The following is a 25,052-nucleotide window of genomic DNA, read 5'->3' on the forward strand; positions in this document are numbered from 1 at the left end:
ACTTCTTCCTAGCCTCTATGGTTTCAGATGAGAAAAATATCTGTAGTCTCCCCATAAATAATATGTTATTTGGCTACTTTTTCTGTGTTTGCTTTCAAAGTTTTATCAAAAATAAATAAAACTTTAATTTTAATGTATCTTGGTATAGAGCTTTTTGAGTTTCTTCTCTTAATATTTGAAATTTGCTCAGCTTCTTGAATCTATTTCTTCCACCAAATTTAGAAGATTTTAACCATTATTTCTTCAAATATTTCTTCAGATCCATTCTCTTTCTCCTCTTCTTCTGGGACTCTGATGACATAAATATTTGATCTTTTATTATTGTCCCACAAATTTATGAGGATTTATATGCGTGTGTACGTGTGTGGTCTGTTTTGTCTATTGTTCAGATTAGCTTATTCTATCTTCAAGTTTACTGAATTTTTCCTTTGTCGTACTCATTCTGCTATTGAGCCCCTCCACTGAATTTTTAATTTGTTATTGTATTTTTCATTTCCACAATTTCCATTTGGTCTTTTTAATTTTTGATGAAATTTACTTTTTTCCTGCTATTTCAAGGGCATTCACAATTGCTTATAGAAGCATTTTTATGATAACTATGGTAAAATCCTTGTCAAATAATTCCAGTATCCTATTTATTTTAGTGTTGTCATCTGATGTCTTTTCTCATTTAAGTTGTGATTTTTCGGTTTTTTGTTATGGCAAATGATTTTCAAATGTACCCTGGAAATTTTCGTTATTATTTTGGGATATTCTGGGTCCTAATGAAGTTTTCTGCTTTATCAGTCATCCTTATCATGTCTGCTGTCGTCTGTGGTTTTCTTTATCTTATATCTTATTCTCAGGTTTATCATGTAGCTCAAGACCTACATTTTGTGGGCTATAGTTGCACTGCCAATTTAGTTTTCTGAGTATTTTTAGTCTATTTAATTTCTTTGGTTTGCTTAGTGCCATTTGGTATCCTCATGATTCTTTTTGATACCAGCTACTGTATCAACCACCCAGAGTCTTTAGGAGAGAGAAGGAAGACTCTTGCTCATAGGATTGAGAAAGTTCCATGTGTCTCCTATTGTTGGCAGGAATCCCACTCATTCCTTGCTTGAAAAGACTGCCCTGTGACTTTGAGCTTGGGGGTAGGGGAGAGTCTTAGCCATAGGGGCAGAGAACAATTCTCCAGGTGAATTGTTTTTGGTGGTACACCTTTTCAATCTAGAGAAGGAATCAACTTACCTGAACCATATTCATCTCTTAGGTTAGGGATCAGCAGAAGCTAGATCTAGTTTACCTTCTGCTGGAACAGTAAGGGGCAGGAGGACATGAGAAGATCCTAGGCCTCTGTGTTGTCTATTCATTCCTGGGGTCTCTACCTAGTCTATCTTCTTTTTACCTTTCAGGGCTCCCTGTTGGATTATTTTCAGAGTTTTAACCTGTATTTAGCAAGGGAGGAAGAAAGAATGATGTCTTACATCATCTTGTTTCCCTTTTGCAGTTTTAAGTGAATATATATTTTCAGGACTTCCCTGGGGGCTCAGCAGTAAAGAACATGCAAGAAAATGCAGGAGACACAGGCTTGATCCCCAGGTTGGGAAGATTCCCTGGAGGAAGAAATGGTAACCCACTCCAGTATTCTTGCCTGAGAAATCCCACAGACATAGGAGTCTAGTGGGCTACAGTACATGGGGTTGCAAAAGAGTCAGACGTGACTTAGGGACAACAACAACAAACAATGTTTTTTGAAAATATATATTGATAACTAAGATGTAATCTTCTATGTTGTCATTATAAATCCCTGGGCTTTTATATACTTTTGTGTGATTGTGGTTCAGTCGTGTCCAACTCTTTGAGACCCCATGGACTGGGGCCCACCAAGTTCCTCTATCCATGGAATTCTCCTGGCAAGAACACTGGAGTGGGTTGCCAAATCTTTCTCCAGGGGATCTTCCTGATCCAGGGACCAAACCCAGGTCTCCCACACTGCAGGCAGATTCTTTACCATTTGAACCTAGGGCTCTTTATGTACTTAGTAACTTAATTAAATATGAAGAATAAATTTATTAGAAAAAATAAGAAAAAACATCAAAAATGTGTAGTGATTTTCTTTTGGTTGATAGGATTATGGGTCATTCTTATTTTCTTCTCTATTATTTTTTGTATTTTCTACTTTCTTAAATCTATGAAGGATATTATTTATTAAGAAACTGTTATTGACCAAAGAAGAAAAAAGAAGCATGAGAACAAGACATGTATTGAGCATGGCTAGACTATAAATCACTACAGAACAGTAGAAAAAATAGTATCAACATTTTTTATTTCAAGAACTGGATTCATGGCTTCCTGGGCATCAATACATACTGGATAACACCATCAGAATTCTCATTAACAGTTCAAAAAGATAATAGACCTCTAAAATCACAATGAAAGTAGTCCTAGAAAGCAATGAGAAAGGGTGGTTATTTTAATAAATGGTGCTGGGTAAATTGACTATCCTTCCATAGGAAAAAGCATGTATCTCAACTCATATCTCTCACTATACATAAAAGTCAACTCTAGATGAACTACAGATCAGCATGTAAAAGGGAAAATGATAAATCTTTTGGAAGAAGCATAGAAAAATATCTTCATTTTCCTAAAATAGGGAAATGTTTCCTAAATATGGCTTCAGAATCAAGAACCATAAAGAAAAGTTATTAAACTGTTAAGAATGTCCATCAAACAATACCATTTAGAGAATATCAGTCTGTAGATTGAGAGAAAATGCTTGTGAATCAATAAGAAAAATACAGAAAACCTAAGCAAAAAAATAAGCAGGTATCCAGAAAAGAGGATGTCAAAATGACCAATAAATGTATGGTAAAATATTAAGCTTTTTTAGTTTTTAGAAAAATGCAAATTAAAATCACAATCAATACAACTGCATACTCACCAGAATACCTAAAGTAAAAAACACACAGTATCAAATATTGGTGTGAATATAGAGTTAATAAACTCTCATTTATTGCTGGAGGGAGTGTCCATTCATACAAGTTTGGAAAATATTTTACTATTCTTATTAAAGCTGAACATCGATATATCCTATCCCAACAGTTTTAATCTCATTTATATATTTAAGAAAAATATTTACACATATTCACTGCAAGATATATAAAAAATTTTATTACAGCTATACACAAATAACCTCAAACTGGAAACTAACCAAATATCTATCAATTGTAGAATTAATAAATACACTATAGTTAATCAGATAGTGGAATCCAATACTACAGTATGAATGAGTAAACTACAATTATAACCACAGTATGGATGTCCTGCATAAATACGGCGTTAAGTGTAAGAAGCCATACACAAAAATGTATACACTCTCTGGTTACATTCGGTAATGTTTGCAAACAGATCAAACTTGTCTGTAGTGTCAGAAGTCTGGATAGTGATCCTTTGAAGGAGAAAGTACCTAGGAGAGGAAACAAAAGTGGTTGCTCTGAAGTGTTATTAATGTTCCCTTTATTGATTCAGATTCTGGTTATATAAGGGTACTTACATTTGTGAAAATCAATTGAGCTTACATTTACATATTGTGTTCTTTTTTGTATATGTTATTTGATAAAAGTATGACTATATTTTCACATATAACAGAATTTTAATAAAGATAAAATCAAATAAAACACCTATATGTTAGATAGGATTGGCAATCAATTTTAGTTTTTTATGAAATTCTTGCTTCCCGAAGCCACAGAAACAGAGGGGACAATAATGAAGAGGTAGAAACTGGTGACAGATGCTCTTCACTCTCTTAGCCACTACCCTGGGGTGAGACAATCAATGACTTAGAAAACATATCTCATGCTTCTTCTCCTTTACTTTGAATGGTCTCAAAATCTATCTTGTCTAATATTAGTATAGCTATTCTGACTTTCTTTTACTTGCTGTTCACCTTGTACATCTTTTTCTAGCCTTTCGTTTTGATCTATTTTTGTCTTTGAACCTAACGTATATCTCTTGCAGACAGCTGTGTTGTGCATTGTGCCTGCATACTTAGTTGCTCAGTCATGTCTGACTCTTTGCAACCCCATGGACTGTGGCCCACCAGGCTCCTCTGTCCATGAGGATTCTCCAGGCAAGAATACTGCCCTCCTCTGGGGAATCTTCCCAACCCAGGGATTGAACCCAGGTCTCTCGCATTGCAAGTGGATTCCCTACTGTCTGAGCCACCAGGGAAGTTCAAGAATATTGGAGTGGGCAGCCTATCCATTCTCCAGGGGATCTTCCCAACCCAGGAATTGAACTGTGGTCTCCTGCACTGCAGGCAGATTTTTTATCAGCTGAGCTACCAGGGAAACCTGTTATGCATTGTAACAAGCCATGAGAATCAAAACTGGCATTTGTGGGAATTGTTCTAAGAACATTTTGCCACTTTAATCCAGTTAAATTTCTTTATGGTTATTAACAAAAAGGGGAATATATAAAGATCTTCAATCCACAGCCTTCCTATCCCTTTTTATGAGTTTTTAAAATCAGCTTTTATGAGCTTTTTTTTTTCTTTATTGTTTTACATGGATCAAAGTTACTGTCTAGTATGGTTTCATTTCAGTCTGAAGTATTCCCTGTGGTATTTCTTCTGGCAGTAGTAAATTATCTCAGTTTTTACTTATCTGGGAATGTCTTATTTTTAAAATTATTTCTAACTGGAGAATAATTGCTTTACATGCCATACATACTTCAACACGGATCAGTCATAGGAATACATATGTCACCTCTCTCTTGAGCCTCCCTCCCACCCCTCACTCCATCCCACACTTCTAGGTTGTTACAGAGCACTGGGTTGAGCTCTCTGCATCATACAGAAAATAGTAATGTCTTATTTTTAAAGGATAGTTTTGTTGGATATAGAATTCTTGGTTGAAAGTATTTTTCTTTTGCACTTTGAATATGTCAATTCATGGCTTTCTGGCCTTAATGGCTTCTGACAAGAAGTTAGCTGCTAATTTAATGAAGATCTTTTGTACACATTGAGTTATTTCTTTCTTGTTGCTTCAAAAATCTCTTTGGCTTTCAACAATTTGATTATTCTATATCTTGGTGTGTATGTATAATATTGTCAATGATACTTGTGTTGACTTTACTGATTTTACTGTGGAAATTAAGCCTGTTACCAATAGTTCCAATTCTTTTAATAAGTCTCTCAAATATTAACCTTGTATTCTATTTGATTGCCGAGAAAAATATCAATAACCTCAGATATGCAGATGACACCACCCTTATGGCAGAAAGTGAAGAGGAGCTAAAAAGCCTCTTGATGAAAGTGAAAGAGGGGAGTGAAACAGTTGGCTTAAAGCTCAACATTCAGAAAATGAACATCATGGCGTCTGGTCCAATCACTTCATGGGAAATAGATGGGGAAACAGTGAAAACAGTGTCAGACTTTATTTTTTTGGGCTCCAAAATCACTGCAGATCGTGATTGCAACCATAAAATTAAAAGACGTTACTCTTTGGAAGAAAAGTTATGACCAACCTAAATAGCATATTCCAAAGCAGAGACATTTCTTTGCCGACTAAGGTCTGTCTAGTCAAGGCTATGGTTTTTCCAGTGGTCATGTATGGATGTGAGAGTTGGACTGTGAAGAAGGCTGAGTGCTGAAGAATTGATGTTTTTGAACTGTGGTGTTGGAGAAGACTCTTGAGAGTCCCTTGGACTGCAAGGACACCCAACCAGTCCACTCTGAAGGAGATCAACCCTGGGATTTCTTTGGAAGGAATGATGCTAAAGCTGAAGCTCCAGTACTTTGGCCACCTCATGCAAGGAGTTGACTCATTGGAAAAGACTCTGATGTTGGGAGGGATTGGGGGCAGGAGGAGAAGGGGATGACCGAGGATGAGATGGCTGGATGGCATCATGGACGTGAGTCTGAGTGAACTCCGGGAGATGGTGATGGACAGGGAAGCCTGGCGTGCTGCAATTCATGGGGTCGCAAAGAGTCGGACACGACTGAGCGACTGAACTGAACTGAACTATTTGACCTAATTACATATGTACATTTGAATCTTTCCTCAATGACGTCTAACCACAATGGACTGACCGCAACTCTTGCCCCTGAAGGAAGGTCAATCCCTCTGATTTTTCACCTATCACCTGAGTTACCCTCTTCATGGGGTTAGGACTAATTTCATCTGCTCTTTTTTTACAATAAGATGTTCTCCAAAGTGTTTTCTGATGGTGATTTAGTCGCTAAGTCATGTCCAACTCTTGCAAACCCATGGACTGTAACATACCAGGCTCTTCTGTCCATGGGATTTCCCAGGCAAGAATACTGAAGTGGGTTGCCATTTCCTTCTCCAGGAGATCTTCCTGACCCAAGGATTGAACCCAGATCTCTTGCATTGCAGGCAGATTCTTTACCAACTGAGCCATCATGGAAGTCCAAAGTGTTCTCTGCTAGTATGCTCAGAAGAATCAACTGTCCTCATGTGCATAAAGCTGTTGGTGTCATGCACAGAATTATGGAGGTAGGCCTGATAATTTGATGTTTTCTCCTCACTGACCACCTTTCTTCAAATCCGTTCTTACTTGGAGGATGATGGTAACTTCAAAACCAAAAGGAACTATTGAAGTGATTGGAAGTACGATGTCTCAATAGGATACAATTACATTGAGGAATAGGGAACAATGTATCACAGTAGTAAAGAGACATGAACTAGGAAGAAGGACAGGGCTATCTGCTTTTGTTCTTCACTGACTGTTCTTCCTTCCCTCTCTTCTTACCAATGACAAAGTTCCTAGAGTCCATATTTTGGTGAACTATCTTTCAAAATAGCTGTATCAAGTGATACATTCAACTCTAACTCTATCATTTGGAAAAAGATTGAACATAGTAAGATAGGACATAAGACTTTGACCTTATCTGGGCATCAAGAGTTACTACTGGTTTGGAAGAGTGTATGTGTGTTATATGTGTTTATACTACACTAGGTCATCTAATATGACTGCATACATCTTCTTACCTTCCTGTGGTTAGTAAAATGTTTTGTTGCCAAAACTATTATCTTAAACAGTGCTAGTTCATAAGCTTGACACATAAACCAGAGATATTTTAGGTACTATCATAACTGGTTGGAAGATCTACTCATGATTGCAATAGATCATTGCAAAAACTACAGATCTTCCTTTATAACATTGGTGTTTGCCCTAAGATTAATGTAACATTTAAAAATATAAGCAAAAACAAGCACTTTTTACAGCATCTTCTAATCCTTCATTGGATTAATATTATGGATCATCACATTGGTAAAGATGTGGATAAACTGAAAATGAAATTGAAAAGGGCAATAAAGGTGATTAAAGATGTGAAAAACAGATCTTATGTGTAAATATTAAAGGAATAGGGCATATTTAGTTTAGAGATGAAGAACTCAAGGGAAGTCTTGAGCACTACTTTAAAATTTATTAAAGATTTTATGAGGAGCACAAGTAACAGTTATTATTTTCTATTCATGGAGGACAAAATGAGAAAACAGATTTAACTCCTTTTTATTATTATTATTTTACTGATTAACCACCTAACTAGATATTAATGGAATTTATTTCCCATACCTAAATCACTCCCTGGCAGTAATTTGGACCCTAAGGGTTGTACATTAATTTTTGTTCAGAGCCCAGGGACACCATTTAGTACTCTTGAGCAGCGGCTCTATGTACTAAATAGTATAGGGCGACCTAAAGCTGGCTCACTGATCATTTAGTTATAGATCAAAACCTGACTTTAAGAGATCATCTGGCCCAGGATCCTTGGGGGTATAATGCATCATAGACAACATAGGGTGTTTTTTTTTTTTTCTCTCTTCTTGAAGCTTTTCAGGAATGGACACTCCATACCCTTTCTCATTAATGAGAAAGAAACACACACACATATTCTAATTGACACATAAATTCATTACATACATTTACTGTTCATGAGAAAGCAGCATGTTAAATGCTGATGGTGAGAGAATGAAGAGTAGACGGGGAAGAAAAACAATAGAATCCGTTGATTCTTTTAAAAAATGAGCACCTTAATAAATAATGAATGCAGAGGACATGACTTATGAAGGTGTAAGTCAAATGTGTAGTTCTTTTCACTGATCCCAATTTACGTATAAACTTTAATTCATAATTAGTTAAAAATCACAATTAAAAGCTATGCCTACATTACATATCTTTTCAAACTGGCCAAAAAGGCAGATTAAAGTTTAAATAATGAAAATAATGAGGTTATCATGATTAGAAGTAGAGCTTTAAAGAAACTTGGCAGATTCTCCTGAAGAGTTGAACCATGGTATCTCATTTTATTAAATCATTAATACTTTTTTTCCAATAAGGTAAATGTGAAATTAATTTATGGTTCAAGAGGGAAATGAATCCTAGTGAATTTTGATATCTCTAATCACACATCATTTTTTAAAATTAAAACACTACTTAGGATCGTTTGCACCATGATTTGAAAAATCACTGTTCTGTACTGTCATTATTTCTTCTATTTATGAATGAATGTAGGTGGTATCTATAATTCCAAATTTCTGTTTTGGGAGTTCTACCTCCAGGCTGATCTGCCATCTCAGTATGTCAGAGGACTAGTTCCCAGCTTGCCACACTCCATTTCTTTCTGACAGTCAAGAAATTTGATTTTTATATTGAGGTGTAAATCCTAGAAAAGGGTTGTCTATAAAAGACTTCAACAGATATAAGAACAGGTGTACGAGTATGCCAGTGGTGCTGTAGGCTGAAAAGGAATGTGAGAATTCAGGATACCATCAGAGATTGAGAGAACTTCAGTTTACGTGTGTATCCTATCTCCATATTCAATATACAGTGACAGTGAAAATTAACAGTGGTATATTTCATATTTGGATCAATATCTCCTATGATTGTCAATGACAGAGGCATGGCATAATATACATGATAATCTTTGACATCCTCCTGTGACTTCCTACAAAGCATGAAGAAAAAGGTAGGGGAATATTTCCCCTTCATACTCACCCACACTTGAGGATAATTATAGCATGACATCACTGTAAGGACCATAGTCACATAAAACAGAAAAGGAGAGTTTGAAATTGTGGCAAAAAGAAACTAATCTTTATTTAGATGAAAAAGTTGCCTTAACTGAGGGAGAAGGATTTCATTTCAGAATTTAAGTGTAGTATTGATACTCTTGGTATTTAGTCAGCTTCTTATTTTATTACTATCCTTGAATACTTTTTTAAAATATTTATATCTCAGATGATTATTAGAAAGAAACTGCACAAATGGGATGTATCCCTATTTAGGGTTCTTGTTCTTCCTTCTTCCCTAGCCCCAGGGACTTGTTATAGATATTACTGGTCTAGTCAAGGCTATGGTTTTTCCAGTGGTCATGTATGGATGTGAGAGTTGGACTATAAAGAAAGCTGAACGCCGAAGAATTGATGTTTTTGAACTGTGGTGTTGGAAAAGATTCTTGAGAGTCCCTTGGACTTCAAGGAGATCCAACCAGTCCATCCTAAAAGAAATCAGTCCTGAATGTTCATTGGAAGGACTGATGTTGAAGCTGAAGCTCCAATACTTTGGCCACCTGATGCAAAGAGCTGACTGATTGGAAAAGACCCTGATGCTGGGAAAGATTAAAGGCGAGAGGAGAAGGGGACAACAGAGGATGAGATGGTTGGATGGCATCACTGACTCAGTGGACGTGAGTTTGAGTAAACTCCAGGAGTTGGTCATGGACAGGGAGGCCTGGCGTGCTGTGGTCCATGGGGTCTCAAAGATTCGGACATGACCGAGTGACTGAACTGAACTGAACTGAGTTACTGGATTAGCATCTATATGTCAGGGTAGACCTGAATGCTCTTATCTTTAATTTACCAATCGAGTAAATTGTCACATTTATTCATAAAATAAAAGTGGCATGATACATAATGTTACAGCTATATAATTCCAAAAATCAGATCAAATTTTGGTCCAAAATACATATTCAGATTTTTGTGAACAAACTATGAAACACTCATATGGAATCATAAATTCTAGTTAAATAATCAGATATTTTGCTTATGTGATACCAAACATCCAGATGCATCATTTTAGAAATATCCAGCTAACTGATTATGTGTTTCTATACTCCATGCAGATATTTGGCAATATTTATTGATGTATTTGCTCATGAAGCAATTACACAGATGTGTGCAATCCTTTGTCATCTGAGATGAGTTTGGATAGTTAGAGGGCCTTAGAAAATTATATGCATTTTCTTTTTCCATTATATGTCTGATATGTTTGCAATTATTCTTTAACCATGATCAAGTTTTAATATTAATATCTTATTAGTCAAGATTATGGTTGGGTGCAGGAAGTGGGTATGAATCATGAATATAAAATGATCTGCTATCTTCTATCAGGTTTATATCACCCCTTGGACAAATTTCAAGTCCATTGGCTCAGATGCTGTATCAATAATTTGACTCTTAAAAAACAGTTTTAGAAACTCTAATCTTGCTGACGAGGCTTATAATGATGATTCACAAGGAAGAGCCATTTGTTTTTCTATATTTGCCTGTTTTCACATCTTTCCTCCTGCTGGATTAGAGAGCAGAAGGAATTGTAAAACCACAGGGGAACAGTTTAAATGGGATAATGCAGACGTTACAGAATGATTAACAGTGATTTCACAAAAGTGGAGGGTAAGCTGCTCACTTTTATGTAATGGAACAAATGTGTTTGGAATGATGAACAAAATAAGGCAACAACAACAAAAAAGGAAAAATGTAGCCACTCAGTTCTATTTGGGTAACAAACCATATGAAATATAAATGCAAATTCTATCTCAATTCACATACATTATTAAGTGTTAAACTTCAGTTTGACTGTGGCAGACAAGCCGAACAGAATATAAAAACCACAGTGCTTAAATGTCAGCCATCCCACTCAGTTAAAAGGCAGTTTATATGATGTGTACTTTTCTTGAATTTTCTTATAAGCCAGCATAACACAGTGCTTATCAATAGCATTTGAATAATGTCTAGACTGTCTTCCACAGCTAATAAGTCAGTCAAAACACTTCAACCCTGAAAGCTTCCAATTATCTTATAAAATAAAGAAAATTCATTCATTCATTCATTTCACGTATTTGTTGTTGTTGTTCACTTGCTAAGTCATGTCCGACTCTTTGCGAACCCATGGACTGCAGCACGGCCGTCTTCCCTGTCCTTCACAGTCTCCCCGAGTTTGCTCAAACTCAGGTTCTTTGAGTCTGTGATGCTATCTAACCATCTCGTCCTTTGTTGCCCTCTTTCCTTCCTGACCTAAATCTTTTCCAACAGTAGGGTCTTTTCTAAAGAGTCAGCTCTTCACATCAGGTGGCCAAAGTATATTTAACCTCTATTTTAGGGAGGATACTATCTTTAGTGCTGAGAGGAATGCAGAAAAATATATGTAAAATATTGTCCTGCAGAAGGTGGGCAATGACATGTCTATTTAAAATAAGTTTATTGCTATCCAGAGGTACTTGTTTTGTCTGTTGCTTAGACTAAGTTGGAACCAGCTTTAATTTCTAGAATGCTGCCCCTGCAGCTTTCTGAAGCAATGTTCGTTATCATCCAGCTGCCCTTTTTCCTTTGCCTCCTTGCACCTGCTCAGGGATGGATGGACCAAAGTACTTCTTTGAAAACATTGTCTCTACATCTCCTTAGCACAGCACCTTACTCAGTCAGCTTTGTTCCATCTTTACTGCATTCTGATCCATGGATCTGAAGAACACAATGAGAATTTTCTGGAGCTTCGGTAATATGAGAAGGGTTCATTCCTAGGAGGGTTCAAGATTGTCTTTAAAACTTAAATCCTTGCTTAAAAAATGTGGTCCATAGACCAGTAGTATGGGTATCACTTGAAAGCCTCTTACAAAAGCAGTATCTGAGGTTGCACTGAGATGTAATTAATCAGAATCTTCATTCATACAACTTGAGGTGTGAGCACAGATAAACTACCAAAAGAAAATGGAATTGAAAGAACTCTATTTTACATTCTTTTTTAATTTAATTTTCTTTTGAGTTTTTATTTATTTGTTTAATTTTTATTTTTACTTTATTTTGCTGTACAATACTGTATTGGTTTTGCCATACATTGACATGAATCAGCCATGGGTGTACATGAATTCCCAATCCTGAAACCCCCTCCCACCTCCCACCCTATATCATCTCTCTGGATCATCCCCGTGCACCAGCCCCAAGCATCCTGTATCCTGTATCGAACATAGACTGGCGATATACATGTTTCAATGACATTCTCCCAAATCATCCCACCCCCTCCCTCTCCCACAGAGTCTAAAAGTCCGTTCTATACATCTGTGTCTCTTTTGCTGTCTCGCATAGAGGGTTATCATTACCATCTTTTTAAATTCCATATATATGTGTTAGTATACTATATTGGTGTTTTTCTTTCTGGTTTACTTCACTCTGTATAATAGGCTAATAGGCTCCAGTTTCATCCACCTCATTAGAACTGATTCAAATGCATTCTTTTTAATGGCTAAGTAATACTCCATTGTGTATATGTACCACAGCTTTCTTATCCATTCATCTGCTGATGGACATATAGGTTTGTATTAGTTTCAAGTATATAGAAAGTGATTCAACTATACATAAATACACATACTAATATATTCATTTTCAGAATCTTAGATTATTACAAAGTATTGAGTAAAATTCCCTGTGCTATATGTTCTTAATTTGGGTTCAGATTAATTGGGGTGCATTAATCAGAATATGGTTTAATGAAGTCTTATTTTCAAAACAATGCAGGCAATTTAGGATAAGGATTGTATGTCTCCAGAAATTATTATATGTATCTCATATTATATTTGTTTCCTAAATGCCCAGACCAATGATGACATATACTAAATAAATTTATGTTCAATAAGTTTATGTGGCCTGCACAGCATCAAATATAGAGCTATCTCTATACGCAGAATATGCTATTGACTGCATATAAATGCCTCATGTAGTCAATATGTAATATTTATTAAGCTCTACAACTATTCCCTTTGCCAAAAACTGGAACTAAATAATGAAAAGAGATTTTCCTTGCTTCCAAGGTGTTTATAGTCCAGTTTGTGGGCAGTTTCCGAAATATGCTGTCATATAAAGACACATAAAGTGTATTAGGAAGATAATCTAATATTTTTGGAACATACCAATAATGGCTTTGCAGAAACAGTATTTGAATTGAAACTTAACAGATGAGTAAGTACTTTAGAAAGTTTGAGAGCATTCTAGACAAAGGATCAGATGTAAGAGAATTATAAGATAAACTTCTGGTGTTTATGCAGAAAGGGTGAGAAGGGACACAAGACTGCACAGAAAGACAATGGCCTGGACAAGCAAACCCTTGCATGACTTACCATCAGGTCTGATTATAACTGAGCAGGCAACGTGAGAGCCACTGAAAAGTTTTGGAACAGAATGTGACATGATCAGATGTATATTTTAGAAAGTGTGGGAAGTGAAGAGGATGGCTTGCAATCAGAGTTACAGAAACATATTAGGAGAAAATAGCAATAGTCTACTTTAAAAAAGATGAACATGGACTGTGACAATGAAAAGAGAGAGAGGGAAGGAAAAGAACTTCTCTCAGGCAGCATAATGGTGAGGAGGACTATAGAGTTGCCTGCATTTATTCAGCTTTGGCAAAGCCAAAGTGAATTGCTCTTGGCAGAATTATTTTCAATGCTGGAATGAGTAATTCCTCATCATTTTCATAAAGTAAAAAGAACTAATGGTCTTCTGAGGATCAAATCTATGTGCAGTCTAGGAACTCAGAGGATAATGTCAAGAATTTCAGAATCAACAAAAAATGGGGAGACATAGAGTTGACTCACTGGAAAAGACTCTGGTGCTGGGAGGGATTGGGGGCAGGAGGAGAAGGGGATGACAGAGAATGAGATGGCTGGATGGCATCACCAAATCGAGGGACTTGAGTCTGAGTGAACTCCGGGAGTTGGTGATGGACAGGGAGGCCTGGTGTGCTGCAATTCATGGGGTTGCAAAGAGTCAGATAGGACTGAGTGATTGAACTGAACTGAAATGAGGGTACTTTTTATGAAAATCTATGCAGAGACATTATCTTGGCATACACTGTCATGACCAGTCCACAATAGTAGAACATTGGCTGTTATGATTGATTTATTTCCTTTGCAAAAAATGCAAATATGAACAAGATTTTCCTCAAATGTAGGTAGGTTCCATTATTGCTTATATGTTATGAACAACTTCAAAAGCCTTGCCTGCCTGTTTCCTTACTTGCATCTCAAATTCTCATCATTGTAGAGGAACCAGGTATTTGGAGTAAGAAGTTGTCCATGTCAGGAGAAAACACTTAGAATATTCCCAGGCTGTTGAGACACAGTAGAGGATCAGGGAACGTGAACACAGATTTCATGTGGATTTACAGAAATGTACTTGAGTACCAGAGCTCCTTTCTCTGTATTTCCAGTTACACTGTGGTTTAAGTAGAGTGCATCATGAGAAACGCTGGGCTGGAGGAAACACAAGCTGGAATCAAGATTGCCAGGAGAAATATCAATAACCTCAGATATGCAGATGACACCACCCTTATGGCAGAAAGTGAAGAGGAATTAAGGAGCCTCTTGATGAAAGTTAAAGAGGAGAGTGAAAAATTTGGCTTAAGGCTCAACATTCAGAAAACTAAGATCATGACATCTGATCCCATCACTTCATGGCAAATAGATGGGGAAACAGTAGCTGACTTTATTTTTGGGGGCTCCAAAATCACTGCAGATGGTGATTGCAGCTATGAAATTAAAAGACGCTTACTCCTTGGAAGGAAAATTATGACTAACCTAGACAGCATATTAAAAAGGAGAGACATTACTTTGCCTTCTGTCTAGTCAAGGCCATGGTTTTTCCAGTGGTCATGTATGGATGTGAGAGTTGGACTATAAAGAAAGCTGAGCTCAGAAGAATGGATGCTTTTGAACTGTGGTGTTGGAGAAGACTCTTGAGAGTCCCTTGGACTGCAAGGAGATCCAACCAGTCCATCCTAAAGGAAATCAGTCCTGGGTGTTCACTGGAAGGACTGATGTTGAAGCTGACACTCCAATATTTTGGCCACCTGATAAGGAGTACGTCAAGGCTGTATATTGTCATCCTGCTTATTTAACTTATATGCCAAATACATCATGAGATACGCTGGGCTGGAGGAAGCACAAGCTGGAATCAACATTGCCGGGAGAGATATCAATAACCTCAGATATGTAGATGACACCACTCTTGTGGCAGAAAGTGAAGAGGAACTAAAGAGCCTCTTGATGAAAATAAAAGAGGAGAGTGAAAAAGTTGGCTTAAAGCTCAACATTCAGAAAACGAAGATCATGGCATCTGGTCCCATCACTTCATGGCAAATAGATGGGGAAACAGGGGAAACAGTGGCTGACTTTATTTTTTTGGGCTCCAAAATCACTGCAGATGGTGATTGAAGCCATGAAATTAAAAGATGATTACTCCTTGGAAGGAAAGTTATGACCAACTTAGACAGCATAGTAAAAACCAGAGGCATTATTTTGCCAACAAAGGTCTGTCTAGTCAAGGCTATGGTTTTTCCAGTGGTCATGTATGGATGTGAGAGTTGGACTATAAAGAAAGCTGAGCGTAGAAGAATGGATGCTTTTGAACTGTGGAGCTGGAGAAGACTCTTGAGAGTTCCTTGGACTACAAGGAAATCCAATCAGTCCATCCTAAAGTAGATCAGTCCTGGGTGTTCATTGGAAAGACTCATGCTGAAGCTGAGACTCCAATACGCTGGCCACCTAATGCGAAGAGCTGACTCATTTGAAAAGACCGTGATGCTAGGAAAGATTGAGGGCAGGAGGAGAAGGGGACAATAGAGGATGAGATGGCTGGATGGCTTCACTGATTCGATGGGCATGGGTTTGCATACACTCCAGGAGTTGGTGATGGACAGGGAGGCCTGCTATGCTGCAGTTCATGGAGTCGCAAAGAGTTGGACACGACTGAGTGACTGAACTGAACTGAGTTAGACTATGGCTTAATGAGATCTAACTCAGATTTTCTCAAATATTAATGTCCTTTCAAAGATCTGAGAATCTTATTAAAATGCAGACTCTGATTCAGTAAGTTTGAGATGGGATCTATCTCAACAAGAGATGTGTTTTCTGAGAGCTCCCAGTGATGTCATGTTGCAAACACTGGCTTAAAACAAAACGCCAGGAAGTGAGGAGTAAAGATGACTGGAAGTGAACAAATCAATTACCTCCCAGAACCCTGAAAGAATGAGACCCAGGGTATGTAATCTGGAATGTGGTGAGGGTGGTGTGGGTAGGAGTTATTTGCCTTCATACTGTCTTCTCATAAAGAATATCTCTTAATACCACTCATTTATATTCTCTGGTGGCTCAGACATAAAGAATCTTCCTGCAATGCAGGAGACTTGGATTCGGCCCCTGGGTTGGGAAGATCCCTGGAGAAGGGAATGGCTACCCACTCCAGTACTCTTGCCTGGAGAATTCCGTATACAGTCCTTGGGGTTGCAGAGTCAGACACGACGAGTGACTAATATTTTCATATGGCAAAGAGAAGCTGGTTCCTTTAAGTGATGCTTTATTTATATAAATCTTGCTAACAAGTTATACAGGGCATCCTTGCCAGCAAGCACTCACAGAAGTCTTCACTTTTCTGAGGGTAGGGTCTGAAAACAAATAACCTTGCTATCATTAGTTTATAAGAAAAATGCCTCAAGATGATTTAAAGAGGATCTGCAGCCAGACTGACAAATCCATAAACTGGAAGAAAATAAAAATAGAGAGAAACTATTTATAGAAGTAAGACAGAGAGCTGGGGGTGACTTAATAGAATCCTCACCTCAAATATTCTACACCGCTTACTGCGTATCTTCAGCGGAACTCGCTTTTATATTTTGGACAATCTAAATAATTGCTCACATTTTCCACTTCATATAGACACATCTTGATTGTAATTAGAAGAAGAAATGCATCTGGTGAATATAATGCAAAGCATAAAGCTGAAGTGAAGACATTAGATCTAGGTGACAGAACACTTAAAGGTGCAATTAAAAGATTGTCTCTGGCTATATTTATCATTGTCACTTCTAGCATAAAAAGTACTGGTTTATTTTTAATGAAAGATTAGAATTTTCCTTAATGTTGACACTTTGAACAGCCACAATGCTAACAAACGGAAATTTTACCTGGCTTGAATTCAGCCTATAAAAAAACCTCCTTTTCATTTTGTGTAACAGTCACTTGATCTGTATCAGCTTATTTAGTTATTTTACATTTTAAATAAATACAAAGTATGTGACCAAGTAATATTACCCGGCTTTGAAAATTAGTCCTATGGCTGTTCGTGCTGTATAGCCATTCTCTGAACTTGTTTCAGACAGACAGTCATGGTATAAAAAGGATTAAAACTGTTTTTTGTATCCTCAACTTTATCAGGGATAACACAGAAATCTCCATCATTTATACAGTGTAGAGAGTTCTAAAGCATTAACAGTTTATCTGGCTTACACATTATAAAAGCTAGAAGGTATATATACTTTAAACCAATCACCTAATACAACCATAATGCAAAAAGTTGCATTGCAAGTTTAGTACAGTTCCTGCTAAATGAATGAAATAAAGCATGCTCCCAGAAAAGCTGGTGTCCAATAAATTTAACAATAAAATCTCATCCAAAGGGGTTAAAAAATGTGGGGAAGCATATTGCTTTGCAAGAAAGGTGCTATCTTTGATGTGTAAATATTTTCATTTTTATTCTTTGCACTGGATGAACTACATAAGGCACTGGCTTTTGCAAGAAAAAAGTTGTTAACAGATGCTTTAGTCATATAGATATAAATAAAACATTGATTACAATGTTCCTGGAGTTATTTCACCATTTCTTATCGTTTGTCCAGAAGAACTGCTTTGAAAAGTCAAGTGCAAACAGGGCTTTCAGAGTTGGCCTCAGGCAGATTCAAGAAGGAAGGATTCCTGTTCAATAGCTTGCAACGCTTCTCCATGTTTTCTCTCCTCTGTTCTGTCTTTTTAGCCCTCAGTGTATGTCTAAGATAGGGAATCTATTTTTCTTTATTTCTTGTACAAAATCAGAAGTTTTGTGATATGAAAGGAAAAATGATTGCTGACATCCTTATAATAAGCTAGTTAACAGAATACATTTCCTAAAACCAAATAAATGCCTAATAAATTTACTACATTTTTCAAATATAATTGATTATCATTTCTGCACAATTGATTATAATTTATTTTTTATGTATTACTAGTAAATGTATTTATTTATTTATTTTTACAGCTTATAACACAACTTTTATTAGAAACATTATACATAACATAGCATCAACTATTTTCAAGAACAATATTAGTAATTTTATATTGCTAGTAATTTATATTGCTAGAAAAACTGTAATTTAAGGAAGTATTTTTCAAAGCCTGGTTTAAACGTTTTCAATACAAACACAAAAGTTAAATATACAAGATGAAAATAAGTCACTATAATTTGTAAAATACAGAACATGTAATAACAGAAAAATAAAATTAGGTAAGATGAATCTCAGTGATCGATGCAAAGAAATAGAGGAAAACAATAGAATAGGAAAGACTAGAGATCTCTTCAAGAAAATTAGAGATACCAAGGGAAATTTTCATGCCGAGGTGGGCACAATAAAGGACAGAAACAGTGTGGACCTAACAGAAGCAGAAGATATTAAGAAAATGTGGTAAAAATGCACAGAAGAACTATACAAAAAAGATATTCATGACACAGATAACCACGACAGTGTGATCATTCACCTAGAGCCAGACATCCTGGAATGTGAAGTCAAGGGGGCCTTAGGAAGCCTCACTATGAACAGAGCTAGTGGAGGTGATGGAATTCCAGTGGAGCTATTTCAAATCCTAAAAGATGATGCTGTTAAAGTGCTGCACTCAATATGCCAGCAGATTTGGAAAACTCAACACTGGCCACAGGACTGGAAAAGGCCAGCTTTCATTCCAATCCCAAAGAAAGGCAATAACAAAGAATGTTCAAACTACCACACAACTGCACTCATCTCACATGCTAGCAAATTAATGTTCAAAATTGTTCAAGCAAAGCTTCAAGAGTATGTGAACCGTTAACCTCCAGATGTTCAAGCTGGTTTTAGAAAAGGCAGAGAACCAGAGATCAAATTGCCAACATCCATTGGATCACCAAAAAAAGCAAGAGAGTTCCAGAAAAACATCACTTCTGCTTTATTGACTGTGCCAAAGCCTTTGACTAAGTGGATCACAACAAACTGTGGAAAATTCTTCAAGAGATGGGAATATCAGACCCCCTTACTTGCCTCCCGAGAAATCTGTATACAGGTCAAGAAACAACAGTCAGAATTGGACAAGGAGCAACGGACTGGTTCAAAGTTGGGAAAGGAGTAGGTCAAGGCTGTATATTGTCACCATGCTTATTTAACTTATATCCAGACTACATCATGTAAAATGCTGGCCTGGGGATGAAGCACAAGCTGGAATCAAGATTGCTGGGAGAAATATCAGTAATCTTAGACATGCAGATGATACCACCTTAATGGCAGAAAACAAAGAGGAACTGAAGAGCCTCTTGATGAAAGTGAAAGAGAAGAATGAAAAAGCTGGCTTAAAACTCAGCATTTAAAAAATGAAGATCATGGCATCCGGCCCCATCACTTCGTGGAAAATAGATGGGGAAACAATGGAAAGAGTGGCAGACTTTAATTTCTTGGGCTCCAAAATCACTGCAGATGGTGATTGCAGCCATGAAATTAAAAGACACTTGCTCCTTGGAAGAAAATCTGTGACAAACCTACACAGCATATTAAAAAGCAGAGACATTACTTTGACAACAAAAGTCCGTATAGTTAAAGCTATGGTTTTTCCAGTAGTCATGTATGGATGTGAGAGTTGGACCATAAAGAAAGCTGACCTCCAAGAATTGATGCTTTTGAACTGTGGTGTTGGAGAAGACTCTTGAGAGTCCCTTGGACTGCAAAGAGGTCAAACCAGTGAATCCTAAAGGAAACCAACACTGAATATTTGTTGGAAGGACTGATGCTAAACCTGAAGCTCCAATTCTTTGGGCACCTGATGCAAAGAACTGATTCATTAGAAAAGACCCTGGTGCTGGGAAAGATTGAAGGCAGGAGAAGGGGGCGACAGAGGATGAGATGGTTGGAGTCCATCACCGACTCACTAGACATGAGTTTGAGCAGGCTCCAGGAGTTGGTGATGGACAGAAAAGCCTGGCGTCCATGGGGTTGCAAAGAGTCAGACACGACTGAGTGACTGGATTAAACTGAAGATGAATCTTTATCCACCTCTAGTTCTCTCTTTTTGTTTCTGTCTCTCTTTCCCGCCCTTACTTCCTCCACTGCATTTGAAATCCTTAATGTATTAAAAAGATGAGAGACAAAAAGAAAACCAGATAAATACAAAAATAGCCGAAAGAAAGTTGAATTTTACAAGAAATATCCATTGAGGGAACTGACCAGTGATAGCAATGATTTTAGGTGACTGGATTTTGGATACTACTGTGGATTCTAAGAATTAGATAAAAATCTTCTTGACTTCGAATCACTTGCCAGCTCAGTTGATATGGAGATGTCTGATCCCAGCTGAATAAGCCTTTGAATAAGACCTTTGAATAAGCCATGGGAATTGAGCTTTTATCAGCATTTAATCAAACCCCTCTGATATTCTTATATACATCATGGTCTGAAAACTCCTGCATGATTGGATTCTTGAATCAGCTGGACTTGTGTGCTTGATAGTCACAGTAACTAAGGCTGATGGCCTTCTTTTTCCTGTGTTGTAGAAGTGCAAAAATGTCCTGTTGCTTTAAAAAGTATCTGTTGAAATTATATGTCTTTGAAGAACAAGAAGGGGACAACTCAGTTCTCAACCATGGGTTCTCAGTTTCATGAATGTGTCTCTGTTGTTTTGTGGTAGTCCTTAAATCAATTATCAAGTAATAAATTCTAAAACAAACAAACCAAAAAACCCCTACCAAATATGTTGACAAATGAGGCTAAGTTTATTAACCTACTAGACTAAAGTCTTCCCTGGTGGCTCAGATAGTAAAGAATCCATCTGCAATGTGGGAGACCAGCATTTGATCCCTGGCTTGGGAAGATCTCCTGGAAGAGGGCACAGCAACCCACTCCAGTATTTTTGCCTGGAGAATCCCAATGGACAGAGGAGGCTGGCAGGCTATAGTCCATGGGATAACAAAGAGTCAGACATGACTGAGCAACTAAGCAGAGCACAGACGAAAGGAGAACAATACCTTATTGAGTCTTTGAAATGTCTTAAGAAGCCAAATGTTAGGACAGGATATTTACAGGGTTTGGAGTCTGGGTCTTCGGGTAGGTGATCCATGGTGGGGAACTGTTTGGTCTCTGCTAACATTTATGACATAAAAGTTTAACTTTGGTGGACTTAAAAGGGCAGGGTCTTGAAGTGAATCTTGATAAGTTAATTGAAATTAAGTTAAATTTTTAAAAAACCTGTAAATATTAACCTTCTCTAATGCAGTAGTCTAACAAACTTAGCTTTGCTTGATCAACACATTTTTCTGGTGATCTTTTAGGAAGCCAAAATTTAACACTACTAAACAATCAATAAATCCTTTATTACTTTCTGGATATAATAGAATGCAATTAATTTCTGTTGCCTGAAATTAAAAATTACAAAGTATATAATGCAGTATAATAAATGCTCATGAAATAAATTTCTGGAGGGCAAAAAAAGTCCTATTGGGGGCTACCATTAAATAAAGTGGAGTATAAGGAAATAGAATTACTACTTTGCACCATCTCTTGTCTCTCAGTTACTAGCATGTTGTCTTAATAAAAATGAATCTCTGATATTTATTTTTTGACAATGGTCATCATGCTAATTTCATGAGGTCCATAACTTTTAGATAAAATCCTGCAGTAGATGTTTTAGTATCACCTATTTGAATCCTCTTTACATTTCAATGGAAGACAGCCTATGATTTGTACGTAACGTGATTAGCATCTTGGTGCAGGTCTGCTCTTGGGAATTTGTTGCAGAGGCAGCTCTTAACTAATAACTGATGAACATGGAGGGATCCCTGGCCAGGGTGATTCCAAGTTTGTCAGGGTGTTGAATTTTAGTCATCCAATATGGTTACTGGCCTAATCATGCACTTTCATTGTCTGCCTTTCCTTTATCTCTTCTCCATCCCCCTCTTGTATGAAGAATGCGTGCGTGTATGCATGCTAAGTCATTTCAGTCATGTCTGACTCTGTGACCCCATGGATCATAGCCTTCCAGGCTACTCTGTCCATGGGATTCTCCAGGCGAGAATACTAGAGTGGGTTGCCATTTCCTCCTCCAGAGGATCTTCCCAACCCAGGGATCAAACCTGTGTTTCTTATGTCTCCTGCATTGGCAGGCAGGGTCTTTACCACTGGTGCCAGCTGGGAAACCCTGTATGAGAAAAGTTATGCACAAAAATGATGCTCCTCAAACATGTCTGATAATGGCCATAATTTAGTTAGAATTTTTTGTTTGCAGGTAATAGAAATTGATTTTGCCTGCAGTGTTTAACTAAGAGGGGTTTACTGCTAGGTTACTAGTTTTGACTCCTCACATTGCCAACCGGTGGTGGTGATGGTTTAGTTGCTAAGTCGTGTCCGACTCTTCGCAACCCCATTGACTCTAGCCCTCCAGGCTCCTCTGTCCATGGGATTTTCCAGGTAAGAATACTGGAGTGGGCTGCCATTTCCTTCTTCAGGGGATCTTCCTGACCCAGGAATCGAACCCAGGTCTCCTGCATTGCAGACAGATTCTTTACCAACTGAGCAACAGAGGTACCTGTTAATCAAGCAAGCTAAGTTTGTACATAATCCTTGCCTTCGGATCTGCTCCTGGAGAGAAGCCAAATGAGACACAGACTTCATAGGAAAGCATGTTATCTTCATCCTTTCATGGTAAAACAGTTCCTTGAATTTCACCAGAGACAACTTTTGGTAAAGAGTCAGTGAGAATGTTCATTCTTTGGCAAGATGATGCCTAATTTGTCTTTCCCTATTTAGTGCCCAGTACAATGCACATCACAGAGTAGGTAATCAATAAATGTCTGTTGAATGAATCACCATGGTCTACATAGCCTGGTGGCAGAGTATGATAATTCCAGAAATCTGAAAATCTCAGGAGACTAGAGTTGAACCATTCTGAGGATGAGAAAGGCATGTATTGAAAAAGCGTTTTAGCCAGTTCGTACCACATAACCAGGACCGATGCTCAGGCAATGTGCATGTGGATGGCTGGCCCAGTGGTCCATGGTTGTTGTAAATCATTATTTTCCATTTTAAAGCTTCTTTTGTTAGTACCGATTGGTGCAGGCCCATGTTCTCCTCCTTTTAAAATATTTTCACATTATCCATGCTCATAACTATTTTGTCTAACTCCTATACTTCATATGTGCTTGGATCTGGCTCTTTATATCTAAAAGAATTCTCTTATATTCTTGCATGTTTCTTTTCTTAATGTCTCTTCTCCCCAGCTCATTAGCATTTCAAAGAAAGACACTGTCTTGGCCAAAATCATTGCTTATTTCTAAAGTACATATACCTGATCATGCATCCATACAAATATTTATCTTCCGCCTCAGGAATTATTTTTCTTATCATCACTGATTGCTTTGGTCTAGTGCCAGTCCACTGCATGCCCGGTTAGACAGCATTAAATATTAATTTTGGCTGATATTGTAGAACATTAGTTGTGATAGCCTGGACAGTTTTAAGTCCGTGCTTAAAACTAATCAATCAGAAAATGATATTTTAGTAGCTACTATAGGTAAAGCACTATGAAAACGGCTAAGGAAATCTACCAAAATTTTGACAATGATCTCTGTCTTCTAAATATGTAAGATTCCAATCCAAGTGTGAACACAATACTTATGTAGTGTCATGCAAGTGAGTTAACCCTTGTGTCTCATTTACTCCTATGTAAAATGAGGATAATAACTACTGTGCAGGTCTGATGTAAACTTTCAAATACATTGATGTTGTTTAGTTGCTAAGTCGTGTCCGACTCTTTGTAACCAGGCTCCTTTGTGCATGGAATTTTCCAGGCAAGGACGCTGGAGTGGCATGCCATTTTCTTCTCCAGGGGAACTTGCAGACCCAGGGATTGAACCCAGGTCTCCTGTGTTGCAGGAGGTCTCCTGCATTGCAGGTGGATTCTCTACCAGCTGAACCACCAAGGAAGCTCAATAAATGACCTTTCACACTTGGTGGTGGTTTAGTCACTAAGTTGTGTCTGACTCTTCTGACCCCATGGACTGTAGCTGTCAAGGTTCCTCTGTCCCTAGAATTTTCACATAATAGACTCAAAAGTGGCAACTGTGACAATCACTGGTCTTATTGCAAAGTCCACATGTCAAACACAAGTAACATTTTCAAATATCACCTGGTAGGTATCAAAAGGTAGGGTAATTTTCCACATGCACAGCATCTAAGCACCATTAATTGAGGGGAGGCAGCCATTCTGGATTGAAGAAACCTGGGGAATCATGTTGGAGTTAAATGGAATTAGAATTAAGTCTTGAAAAAGGGGTAGATGTTGACCAAACCTACTCACAGTCTTAAGACTGGACTGTGCAAGCTGGGCCAGGGTGCCTGGGACAGGTGACCTAACCACACTGTATTAGGATTCTAGGCTCAATTAGGCTTCCAGGCTGGGGTCAAGGGGAAAATGAGCCTGTGACTCCTGTCCTTCACCATGAAGAGATAAGATTGAGGAAATTATAATTAGGTTATAACCATAGTGTAATGAAAGTAAAAAAGAAGATTGTAATGGACTCAGTTGTTAGTCCATTACTAACAAGTTAGGGTGGAGGCAGAAGCTGGGAACTTTGCTGATGAGACCATGGCTTATTCATAGATGAGGTGAGCATGTACACCATCTACTGAGTTGGTCAAAGAGTTGATTCGTGTCTTTATACAAGATATGGAAAAATGTG

General features: G+C 37.6%; 1 protein-coding gene across 4 annotated transcripts in view; it reads left to right on the forward strand.

Moving 5' to 3' along the window:
- Positions 1-25,052, forward strand: part of LOC138434251 (putative uncharacterized protein ENSP00000383407) — a 280,367-nt gene that overhangs the window by 173,868 nt on the left and 81,447 nt on the right. For all 4 annotated transcript variants that reach the window (XM_069578608.1, XM_069578626.1, XM_069578634.1 and 1 more), the window contains one exon: positions 6,381-6,500. In XM_069578608.1, the coding sequence (XP_069434709.1) occupies positions 6,381-6,500 (120 nt within the window). The remainder of the gene's footprint in view (positions 1-6,380; positions 6,501-25,052) is intronic.

Source organism: Ovis canadensis, chromosome 1 (assembly GCF_042477335.2).
Source record: "Ovis canadensis isolate MfBH-ARS-UI-01 breed Bighorn chromosome 1, ARS-UI_OviCan_v2, whole genome shotgun sequence".
Taxonomy (NCBI): Eukaryota; Metazoa; Chordata; class Mammalia; order Artiodactyla; family Bovidae; genus Ovis; species Ovis canadensis.